At 39.4% G+C, this 12,420-nt stretch overlaps 1 protein-coding gene across 1 annotated transcript in view; it reads left to right on the top strand.

Moving 5' to 3' along the window:
* LOC140209412 (polymeric immunoglobulin receptor-like) overlaps window positions 1–12,420 on the top strand; it is a 67,174-nt gene that overhangs the window by 39,743 nt on the left and 15,011 nt on the right. Inside the window, exon 5 of the mRNA XM_072277658.1 lies at window positions 11,363–11,463. Within this exon, the coding sequence (XP_072133759.1) occupies window positions 11,363–11,463 (101 nt within the window). The remainder of the gene's footprint in view (window positions 1–11,362; window positions 11,464–12,420) is intronic.

A 12,420-nucleotide genomic window follows, 5' to 3' on the forward strand; every position in this document is an offset into this window, starting at 1 on the left:
TCATTTGAGAAGAAGGCGAATGCGATGTTGGTATTCATTTCTCGAAGTATAGAATATAACAGCAGGGATGTGATGTTGAAGATCTATAAGGCACTCATGAGACCACACTTAGAGTATTGTGCGCAGTTTTGGGCTCCTTATTTTAGAAAGGATATACTGACATTGGACCGGATTCAGAGAAGATTCACGAGAATGATTCCAGGAATGAAAGGGTTACCGTATGAGGAATGTCTGTCCCCTCTTGGGCTGAATTCCCTGGAGTTCAGGAGAATGATGGGGGGATCTCATAGAAACATTCCGATTGTTAGAAGACCTGAACAGATTAGATATGGCAGTTATTTCCCATGGTAGGAGATTCTAGGACAAGCGGGCATGACTTCAGGATTGAAGGACGTTCATTTAGAACAGAGATGCAGAGAAATTACTTTAGTCAGAGGGTGGTAAATCTGTGGAATTTGTTGCCATGAGAGGCTGTGGAGGTCAAGTCATTGGGTATGTTTAAAGGAGAGATAGATAGGTTCTTGATTAGCCAGGGCATCAACGGGTATGGGATGAAAGCCGGGGACTGGGGATGACTGGAAAAATTGGATCAGCCCATGATTGAATAACAGAGCAGACTCGATGTGCCGAATGACCTACTTCTGCTCCTATATCTTATGGTCTTTTGCTCTAAAAAGTGCGTAGAATGGGGGCTGTCGGCGACGCTGGTGGAGGTAGGATATGATGGGGTCTTTTCACAGACACCTGGGCAGATATATGGAGCTCCGAAAAATAAAGGGCTGTGGGTAACCCTAGGTAATTTGTCAGGTAACATGTTGAGCACAGCTTTGTGGGCCGAAGGGCCTGTATTATGCTGCAGCTTTTCTCTATTTCTATGTTTCTTTGTTTATCTATCAACAATGACCTCATTAGCCAGGACATGCACTCTTTTCATTGCTACCATCAAGGAGAAGATACAGAAGCCTGTAGACTTACACTCAACGTTGCAGGAACGGCTGCAGCTATCACATTTCTGAGTGTACTATCAATCCATGATCACTACCTCATTATTTTCTTCCAATCTTTTTGCACTAGTTATCAGGTCAGACAGCATCTATGGAAATGAGCAAACAGTCAATGTTTCAGGTCGAGACGCTTCATCAGGAATGGAAAGCAAGGGGGAAATGATAGAATAAAAAGGTGTGTGGAGAGCGAAGATATCTAGAAGCGATAGGTGAAGCAAGGTGGGCGGGAAAGGTAAAGGGCTGGAGACGAAGAAATCTGATAGGACAGGAGAGTGGACCATAGGAGAACGGGAAGGAAGAAGGGCACCTGTGGGTGGTGATCAGCAGATGACAAGAGATAAAAGGTCAGAGTAGGGAATAGAAGAAGAGGGAAGGGTAAGGGATTTTTTTACTTGAAGGAGAAATCGATATTCATGCCATCAAGTTGGAGACTACCCTATTCCGCCATCTTTTTGGGTTCTTCTTCCCATAACACTTTTCCTTTTCCGGATGACCCTTTTTTTCAGCTATCTATCATCCCTTACAAATATTCAATATATAATAATATGTATTGGTGTTTCTTTTTTATTATTATTTCAGAAAATATAATACAAAGATATTTTATTTTACTGTATCTGTTAAATTTTTGACTTTTTTGTTGTTATAGGGTAGTTTTTCTTTTGTTTTGAATCTTAGATGCTCTTCTTACCAACATATATTTTGTGTGCTGACTTCTTGAGAAATGGGGGTAGATTTAGTGCTAGTTAGCTTTCTGGCTTTTTCTTGGCTTAGTTTGGGGTTTTTCTGGGGGGTGGGCGGGGGGGACTTTTACTATTAGTTTGCTTTTTTTCAATTGGGCTAATCTAGAACTACAAAAATGTCTGCAGTGCTGTAACTTCCGTTGCTTTCTCAAATGCTGGTTCCTCTTCCTATTTCATGAGTTTATACTTTGGTTAATTCTTTAAATACCAAAAGCTTGATTCTTGATAAATATGGCTCAGAGGATTAATTTTGTTTCTTGGAATACTAATGGATAAATCATCCGATTAAAAGGAAAAAGATCTTTGAAGTATTCCAAAGAATGAATGCTCATATTATTTTTGCCCATGAAACTCATGTGAAGAAAGAAGATAATCAGCACTTTTTTAAGTTTTGGAAGGAACACCAGTATCATTCAAACTCCACAGCTGAAGTGAAAGGAGTTTCAATTTTTATAGATTCCTCAATTGCTTTTGTACATCAGGATACTTTCTCTGACCCAAGTGGTAGATTTTTGTTAATCACTGGTTTACTTTTTAGTAGAAAAGTTGTTATGGTTAATGCTTATGCTCCAAATGTGGATTATTCAGAATTTTTAAGCAATTATTTACCTCCTTTCCTAATTTAAATGATTATATGTTGATAATGAGTGGTGATTTTAATTGTTGTTTAAATCCTTCAATGGATAAATCTATATCTACTCAGGCTTTACCGAACAATTCACCTACTATCATCAACTCGTTCCTGATCGATTCTGGAATCTCAGAGATCTGGAGATTTCTACATCCTAAGGATAAAGAATTTCCATTTTTCTCACATGTACATCATACTTATTCTAGGATTGAATATTCTTTATAGACTCTCGTTTAATTCCATCTGTGATTGATTGTAGCTACGACACTATTGCTATTTCTGATCACACACCTTTGAATCTCTCTATCAAGTTAACGGACATGCCCTCTAATGCTAGACAATGGCGTTTTAATTCTACTTTGCTTCAATATTCGGATTTTGTAAAATTTATTAAAGATAAGATTGATTTCTTTTTTTTAACTAATGTTATGGATGAAATTCCCAGAGGGGTTATATGGGACACATTTAAAGCATATATCCGTGGTCAGATTATTTCTTACTCTGCTGGATTTGTGAAAACATGTTAAGAATGAAATACTTGTGTTGATTGATAAGATCAAAGATATTGATTAAAAATATGCCATTGCTCCCAATGAGGAGCTTTAGAAACAAAGAGTTGAACTTCAAATGGAGCATAGTTTACTCTTAACATCATCAATTGAAAACCCACTAATGAAAACAAGAAGTGAAATTTATATACACAGTGATAAATCTGGTAAATTATTAGCTAATCAATTAAACACAGCTTCAGTCAAACGTCAAATTATTAAAATTTGTAAACCTGATGATACTTTGACAGTCGATCATGACGAGATAAATAAATCTTTTCAAGAATTTTAAACATCTCTATATCAGTCAGAATTTCCTCAAGATCCCAATCTGATGTATGACTTTTTAAGGAAATTGAACTTTCCAAAATTGACGTCCGAAGAACGTTTAAAATTAGAAATACCTATTACGGACGAAGAAATAAAGAGTGCTATTTCTTCAATGAATTCTGGTAAATCACCCAGTCCAGATGGTAATACAGTAGAATTTTTTAAGTCTTTTTCTTCCATTCTTTCCCCTTGGTTGTGCAGAATTTTTAGCGATGCAACTAGTATTGGTAAACTACCACAATCATTTTATAGAGCCTCTATTGCCCTAATTTTAGAAAAAAAAATAAGGATCCTACTGATTGTGCATCATATAGACCGATATCCTTGCTGAACGTAGATTCTAAGATTTTTTCTAAAATATTAGCATCTAGGTTAGAAAAGGTATGACCTTTAATTATTTCTGAGGATCAAACTGGATTTATTAAAAATCGTTATTTATCTTTTAATATTAGGAGATTAATGAATATTGTTTACACTCCTTCCCTTAGAACTCCAGAATGTGTTATTTCATTAGATGCTGAGAAAGCTTTTGACAGAGTTGAATGGCCATATTTATTCAGTACGCTTGAGATGCTTAACTTCAGTCCAATATTTATATCTTGGATTAAACTGATATATTATACTCCTTTAGCTTCGGTTTTTACTAATAATCAAAGATCTCCCTTCTTTTTGATTATTTCGTGGTACTAGACAGGGTTGTCCTTTAAGTCCTTTATTATTTGATATTGCTGTAGAGCCTCCAGCAATTGCGATCCAAGATTCACCAAATATTTTAGGTATTATCGTGGGAATGAGATACATAAGTTATCATCATACACAGACGATTTATTACTATATATTTCTGACCCAGAGAAATCCATTCCTGCAACTTTATCTTTGTTGGCTAAGTTTAGCAAATTCTCTGGCTACAAACTGAATCTTAATAAGAGTGAATTTTTTCCGTTAAACATGCAGGTCCCAAATTATAAAACCTCACCATTTAGATTAGTTACTGATTATTTCACTTACTTGGGAGTTAAAATCAACAAGAAGAATAAGGATTTATTTAAGGCTAGTTTTTTTCCTTTATTTGATCAGATTAAATGTTTGTTTACTAAATGGTCATGAATGACGTTGTTTTTAATTGGTCGAATCAACGCTGTTAAGATGATGATTCTACCTAAGTTTCTATATTTATTTCAAGCATTGCTTATTCTTATTCCAAAATCCTTTTTTGATAATGTTGATTCAAAAATTTCTTCATACATCTGGCAGAATAAAAATCCTAGACTAGGTAACAGATACTTACAGAAGCCCAAAAAGGAGGGTGGTTTAGCATTGCCGAACTTTAGATTTTATTATTGGGCAATCAATATTCATTATTTAAAATTTTGGACATGGAATTGGGACACAGTTTCAAGTCCACAATGGGTTAATCTTGAAAGTTAATCTGTTTCAGGGTTTTCATTAGGTTCTATTTTAGAGACTCTGCTTCCCTTTGATTTCTCTAAATTGGACAAACATATGGATAACCCAATAGTTAAATATACTCTTCGAATATGGTTTCAGTTTCAAAAATTTTTTGGATTGAATCAATTTATTTTAGCAAGCCCTATTCTATTCAATTTTTTCTTTCAACCCTCTTTTTTAGATCAAGCCTATCTAATCTGGAAAACTAGAGGTATAATGCATTTTTCTGATTTATTTTTGGATAATTGTTTTAAGTCTTTTGAACAATTATCTAATAAATATAATTTACCTAGATCCCATTTCTTTAGATACTTACAGATTAGAAACTTTTTAAATACTGTTCTTAGCACATTTCTGATTCCATATTCATCAGATATAATGGAAAGAATTCTAGATTCAAATCCTTTTCAGAAAGGTTTAATAGCAATTATTTATAATATGATTATGAAAATCAGATGTATCGAATTCAATTAAGGACAACTGGGAAAGGGAACTTTAGCTTACTTTACCTATAGAGAAATAGCAAAAATTTTTTCAGTTAGTTAATTCTTCTTCTATAAGCGCTAAACATGCGTTGATACAGTTTAAATAGTACACAGGGCTCATATGTCCAAGGATAAATTAGCTCGTTAATATTCTCATATAAACCCTGTATGTGATAGATGTCACTCTGAGATAGCTTCTTTAACTCATATGTTTTGGTCATGCCCTTTGCTGAAGAAATACTGGGACGATATCTTTGATATTATTCCAACTGTTTTGAATATTGATTTACAACCTCATCCTATCACTGCAATCTTTGGTTTACCAATGATAGAACAACACCATCTGACCCCCTCAGCTTGTCAGATGTTTGCTTTTGTTACACTAATGACTAGAAGATCCATATTATTGAATTAGAAAGAGATTAATCCTCCTACTACATTTTAATGGTTTTCTCAAACTACGTCTTGCTTAAATTTAGAAAAAAAAAATAGAAGCGTTATTTATGACCCTTCTATTAAATTTGAAGAGATTGGGAGACCATTTATTCGATATTTTCATGTAATGTAATTTGACCCTTCCCAATTCTATTTTGTTACTCTATATTCGGGGAGAGGAGTGGAGTTAACGACACTGATGGTCTTATCTGAGGTATCATAATAGCCCACACATCAAAGCTGCTGGTGAACGCAGCAGGCCAGGCAGCATCTCTAGGAAGAGGTACAGTCGACGTTTCAGGCTGAGACCCTTCGTCAGGACTCCTGACGAAGGGCCTTGGCCTGAAACGTCGACTGTACCTCTTCCTACAGATGCTGCCTGGCCTGCTGCGTTCACCAGCAACTTTGATGTGCGTTGCTTGAATTTCCAGCATCTGCAGAATTCCTGTTGTTTGCATATCATAATAGCCCATCTTTAGCTTTTTTTTCCTTTAGTTTAGTTTTCTTTTAATCGGGTTAGATTTTTTTTTAAGGGTATAATGTTTTTTTCTTTTTTTCTTTTTTCATGGTATTTTTATATTTTCACCTTTGATTTCCTATATCATATTTGTACTTGTTGAGATTTTGGGAGGCTCATCAATTATGTAGCAATTGAGCTCATACTTGTATAAACTATTTATCTATAATGTAATTTCAATTTCTCTGTATCTATTTTTTTTGTAATGTTTATGATGCTGAAATTAATAAAAAGATTGAAAAAGAAAAGTTGGAGGCTACCCAAACAGAATATCGCACATTGCTCCTCACGTTGATGAGTGTGGACTCATCGTGCGGAACAGGAATGAGAATCGGCATTAAAGACTCGGCCACCAGGAAGTTCCTTCTTTGGCAGATGGAGCAGAGCTGCTCGACACAGGCATTCCCCAGTTTACAATGGGTCTCCCCAATGTAGAGGGGAGCCACAGTGGGAGCACCAGATACAATGGACATCCCAACAGATTCACAGGTGAAACATTGCCTCACCTGGAAGGTCACCTTGGGGCCCTGAATGGAGCCAAGTGGGCAGGTATAGCCTTTGACCACTTGCAAGGATAACAGCTGGGAGGGAGACTAGTGGGAAGGAATGAGGAGACAAGGGAATCATGGAAGGAGTGATTCCTGTAGAAAGCAGAGGATATCAGGCAGGTAAAAATGGGTTTAGTTGTAGGATCCCTTTGGAGATGAAAGAAGTCTGAGAGAATAATGTGTTGCACGCGGAGACTCATGGGCTGAGGATAAGAGGAACTCTATTGCTGTTAAGGCAGCAGGAAGATGGGATGGGTGTGGATGTCTGGCAAACAGAGAAGATGCAGGTGATGGCAGTGTCAATGGTGGAGGAAGGGAACCACCTTTCTTTGAAGAAGGGAGACATCTCTAATGTCCTTGAAAGGAAAGCAGCATCCTGGGAATAGATGCAGTGGAACTGAGAAAAGGGAATTGTACTTTTACAGGAGACAGAGTGGGACCTAGTAGACTCTTATCTCCAGCTTCGCTGTTCCACTTTGATTAATTTCTGGAGTTACAAAATATAGCAGTAGTGACAAGGAAGTTTTAAAATTAACCTAAGACGACTACCCACCTGTTGAAGTGGAGTCTTGGTTTGCCAAAGGGGTTCGGCTCGAAGCGTCGACTGTACATGTTTCCATAGATGCTGCCTGGCCTACTGAGTTCCTCCCGCATTTTGTGTGTGTTGCCTGGATTTCCACCTTCTGAAGATTCTCTCTTGTTTGTGAAAGGGAGTCCATTTCAGCTCTTTGGCTGAATTGGAGAAGTTGTCAGAGCATTGTCAGTTCAGTATTGGGTTTAAAGATGCAATAGTAGATTGCTTAGTTTGTGGAATCTTATGAGAAACCATTCACAAATGGCTCCTAACTGAAGCACAATGCAAATTTAAAAGAGCAGTTCAAATTGCTGTATCAATGGAAACAGTCCAACGATTGCAGGCTGTTGATGAAAATCTGAGAATGATAATAATGACACAGGGCTGAGTAGCCTTGGGATTTACAATATGAACACGAAAAGGACACCAGCAAATATGGCTTACACTAGAAGTGCATGGCAAATTCAATAAAATGGATTTGGACACTGGTTTGCCTGTTTCAATCACTCCACAAAACGTGTTTGAACGGCATTTCAAACATACTGAAATGATGCCTGCAGATATCCAACAAAGAACTTGTGCTGGAGAAAAGATAACTCCTGTGGGAATGATATTCGTAACAGTGAAATACAACAACAAGCAAGCCACGTTGGGTTCGTATTTGGTTAAGAACAGGAATGCCAGTATTGCAGGTCCTGATTGGCTGAGACAAACAAAACTTGATTGGAGATCCATCAACCATTTGCATATAGTCAACTTAAAACAAATGAAGAAAGATACCAAATGATGCCACAGCAGTGGTCAAGGTTGGCATTGGAAAAATCAAACATATCAAGGGTACAAGGGTACATGTTAAATGAACATGCCACACCCCAGTTTTACAAAGTCCATTTGGTTCATTATATTCTGTGATAAAGATGTCGGTGAGCTAGATTGCATGGGGAGCTGAAGGAATTTTCACAAGGCTGAGTGGAGCCCATGGACATTATCAGTGGTCCAAGTAGCCAAGAAGGATGAGTCTGTCAGGATCTGTGGTGATTTAAAGGTCACCATCAACACAGTATTGAAAGTAGATCAATACATTTTGCCTAGGACAGGGGATACCTTTGCAAACCTTTCCAGAGGAAACAGTTTGGCATTGTGGACTTAGCTGTGGTACCCTACAGAAGGAGATGGAATAAGAGTCCAAAGTGTTCCTCACCATAAACACTCACAAAGGTCTTTATTGCGATCACGGACTTGTTTTTAAAGTAGCATCTCCACATGCAGTGTTACCTGGGTGACATCATTGTTACCAAGGAGAACACGGAACATCTTTAAAATTCCAAAAAAAACTGTTAAAATAGCTATGGGCTTACAGCACTATATGGCAAGTGTGATTTCTTTAAATCAAACATTACTTATTGTGGTCACAGTACTGATGCACAAAGATTACACAAGTGTACCAAGAAAAGTCAAGCAGTGGTGGATACCCCAGGCCAAAGGACCTGTCAGAGCTGTGGTCCTTTTCAGGATTTTTCAGTTACTATGACATGTTCCTGCCAAACCTGGCTGCCCTGATGGTTTGAACTCATTACTACAGATTGGGAAGAAATGGCAATGGACAAAGCAGTGTGAGGTAGCTTTCCAAAAGGCAAAGGAAATGGTGAAGTTAGACACTGCTCACACATTACAATCCACATTATCCAGTGAAACTTGCTTGAAATGCCTGGCCTTATGGTGGATGTGTAGTCTTGTCACATTAAGTAAACGCCCCATAGCCCTTGCATCATATTTCCTAACTGATGCAGAAAAAAACGCGCACAGATTGACAGAGAGATCTTGAGCGTGGTTTCAGATGTAAAATGATTCTTTCCTGTAATATCCATGGACTCTTATCTTGTTTAGCAGCTTTATGTGTGGCTTTCTGAAGTAACAGCATCCACTGATTCTCCTTTATCTACCCTGCCTGTTACTTCCTCAAATAATTCAGACAGACTTATCTGGCAAGATATCCTCTTAAGGAAATCATGCAGAATCTGCCTATTTTTTTCTTCCAGTTTCTTATCTGCCACACTACTGCTCCCACATCACTATCCCACCCACACTCCCCACCCCCCGGCACCCGCCATACACGACTACATTAAACTGAGTAGTAAGTCGCAAAATTAAGCATCTGAGCCAGTCTTGGAAGTGTGTGGGTCTTGGTAAGAGGAGCTTATTGTGTGTGTGTGTGTGTGTCTGTGTGTGTGTGTGTGCGTCTGTGTGTGTCTGTGTCTGTGTCTGTGTGTGTGTGCACGCGCCCTTAACTTTTGGTGGTCGTCGGGTCACAGTCACGACAAGCTTTCGCACCGATTTTTTTGGTGATCGCTCATTGTACGGCTTGTCTTCAGCATCTGAAACCTGGCGGAGACAATCCCTCTCCAAGTTTTTTTTTAACGAGGTCGAGTTGCTAGCTCGACACTCAACCCAGGCACGGATGGAGAGCGTGCAAGGGAGCCGGCCGGATTCGAACTCGGGACCTCTCACCCTGAAATCCAGCGTTGATGCCACTACGACCAGCCGGCGTTTGTTATAATACTCTCCTGATTGGTGCGTTGTTCATGCTGGATCAGCTGACAGTGACAGGGAATCAATTTCACTCAGCACATTTGGGTTAAAACTGAGAGAGGAACTGGTTTTTTTGACTACTGCCTGAAAAAGGAAGTGACTAACTCAAACAGAACTCAGACACCCAACCCACTCGACACAGCTGGAACAGGGGGTGGTGCAGGGTGAATCTACCCACCAGAAAAGGCAGAGAACTACAGGAACAATTCCTGTGTAGGTTCTTACCTCTGTTGACATTTCATCAGATAAATAGTTTTTTTTTAATGTCCTTTGCGATTAATAACATGTAACTTCAAGAGTTCTTTATCAGTTTAGTGGATTCAAGTCTAAACCTCAATGTTGCTCCCTTCACTGGGTGTTAAAGAAAAGAAAAGCCGTTCACAGCTTTGCAAATTCCTGATACTGCAGTATCTTCCTTCCATCACTGATGTAGGAACAGAACATTAGCAGCAAAGCAAGTTTATGAAACAGCAAACTCCCACGAACAGCAATGAGATGATGACAACACAGCCTACCTTCTTTCCATTGCTTAAAGGGATTGTTTTTTTTTTGCCCAAGAACATGGAATTTCTTCTCTTTTCTGCAAGAAGTATTGTTGGATGAATCCCCTCATGGACTTGACAAATCACGCAGTGGTCAGGCTGAAAGTCTCAATGATGCGGCAGACCTTAATCTGGGATGGAAATAAGAGTCGGAAATTACAGTGAACAGTAAGGCCCTGGGTAGGGTTATAGAACTCAGGGACTGAGGAGTACAAGAGCTTGGTTTCTTGAGAGTAACATCACAAATAGACTGTGTGGTGAGAAAGGCTCTTGGTACACTGCCCTTCCTCACCCCAGTCAGGGAGGAGGGAAGGGGAACGTCGACTCAGACCATGAGAGGCCTGTGTCGGGCATTTTCATGCCTTACAAGGCACAGATTGGAAGTCTGTGTGGGGTGCCTCTCCTCGCACAGACATTTGAGCAGTGTGTGATTAAGTGTCCTGCTCAAGGACACAAACACATTGCCACAGCTGAGGCTCGAACCAGCGACCTTGAGATCACTAGACGAATGCCTTAACCACCTGGCCACAGAATAAGTATCGAATTTGGGATGTTATGCTGTGGATAAACGAGATACTGGCAAGGACACATTTGGAATATTGTGTTCCATTTTGATAATCCTGCTACAGGAAAGATAACATTAAGTTGAAAAGATTTACAGAGAGAGGTTGAGCTGACTGGGGTTTCTCTTACTGGACCGTAGTCAAATAAGGAAGATTTTACAGAGGTATATAAAACTGAGATTTGTAGGTTGGATGAATGCAGTTGGGATTGAGGAACTAGAGGATGAAAGAGCAGAGATGTAATCGGCATTAACTTTGGGCGAGTCAGGAAGTGAGTCACCAAACCGTTCATATACCACAGCTGATGTGTTTTACTTCAAAAGAGGAACTAGTTTCTTTGGGATATCTGAATAAGGAAGTGACCAACTCAGACACAGTACAGGGAGCTGATCAGATTGACACTGCTGAAATATGGAGTTGCTGCAGGGTGAACTCACACACCAGAAACGGTCCAGGATTGTGGAATCTATTACCTTGCTGTTTCTCATCTCTGTTGGTCTCATATCAGGTAAATCATTATTTTATAAAATAATCTGATCAGTTGAATTATTAACAAGTGGTCTAAAGTGTTTTTGTCAAAGCAACGGATGAAAAACAGGAAATTCTGATGTCGTTCCCTTGCTCAGTGGTTCAGCTAATGGTAAAACACTCAGTCTGCAGGATCCTGCAGTAACCTCCATCAGAGTCTGTGTGGTGTTGTGTGTAGCCAATGTGTACACAGCAAGTTCTCCTGAATAACAAAGCGATAACTGCCCTCTATCCTGCCTTTTGCCCTTGGTGTCGGGGATAATTCTCATCCTGAACAAGGAGGGTCCTCTAACAGTGCCAAGCTCCCTCAGATGTACACTCCGTCACAGCTCAGGCTCCTGGTGTGCGAGAGGAACCGGCAACTCTCTGACTCAGTGGTCAGAACATCACCCACTCAGCTTTACCCGGAACACACCACTGGCACTGGGTGGGGTACAGTCAGCCTGCGAAAGCCACAGCGGACCACTCGCGAAGTGGTGGATGCAGGTTCCATTTCAATATTCAAGAGAAATTTGGGTAAGTACATAGATGGGACGGGCATGGAGAACTACAGTCTGTGTGAAAGTTGATGGGTCTAGGCAGATTAATAGTTCAGCACAGACTAGATGGCTGAAGGGCTTGTTTCCATACTGTAGTGTTCAATGATTCTATGTCTCTATGACACTCTCTACACACTGCATGGGAAAACGTTGAATTATAGGACACTCTAATAAAAATGTGTGCAACCCAACCTTTGGAAACAGATGTTCTTCTGAAATCAGGAAGCACTACAAGCTCTTCTTAGTTTCACATTTGCAGAATTTGTGCCAATGTCTCCCTTCTGCTAAAAATCATCTGCTCACCTACAATAAATTGCAACACAACGGGCCCTGGTAGCTTGAGCATGTCTGCACAGTGGGCTTTACCCAGTCTCTGAAGATCAGGTTACTGAATTCCT

The sequence above is a fragment of the Mobula birostris genome, chromosome 14, assembly GCF_030028105.1.
Source record: "Mobula birostris isolate sMobBir1 chromosome 14, sMobBir1.hap1, whole genome shotgun sequence".
NCBI lineage: Eukaryota > Metazoa > Chordata > Chondrichthyes > Myliobatiformes > Myliobatidae > Mobula > Mobula birostris.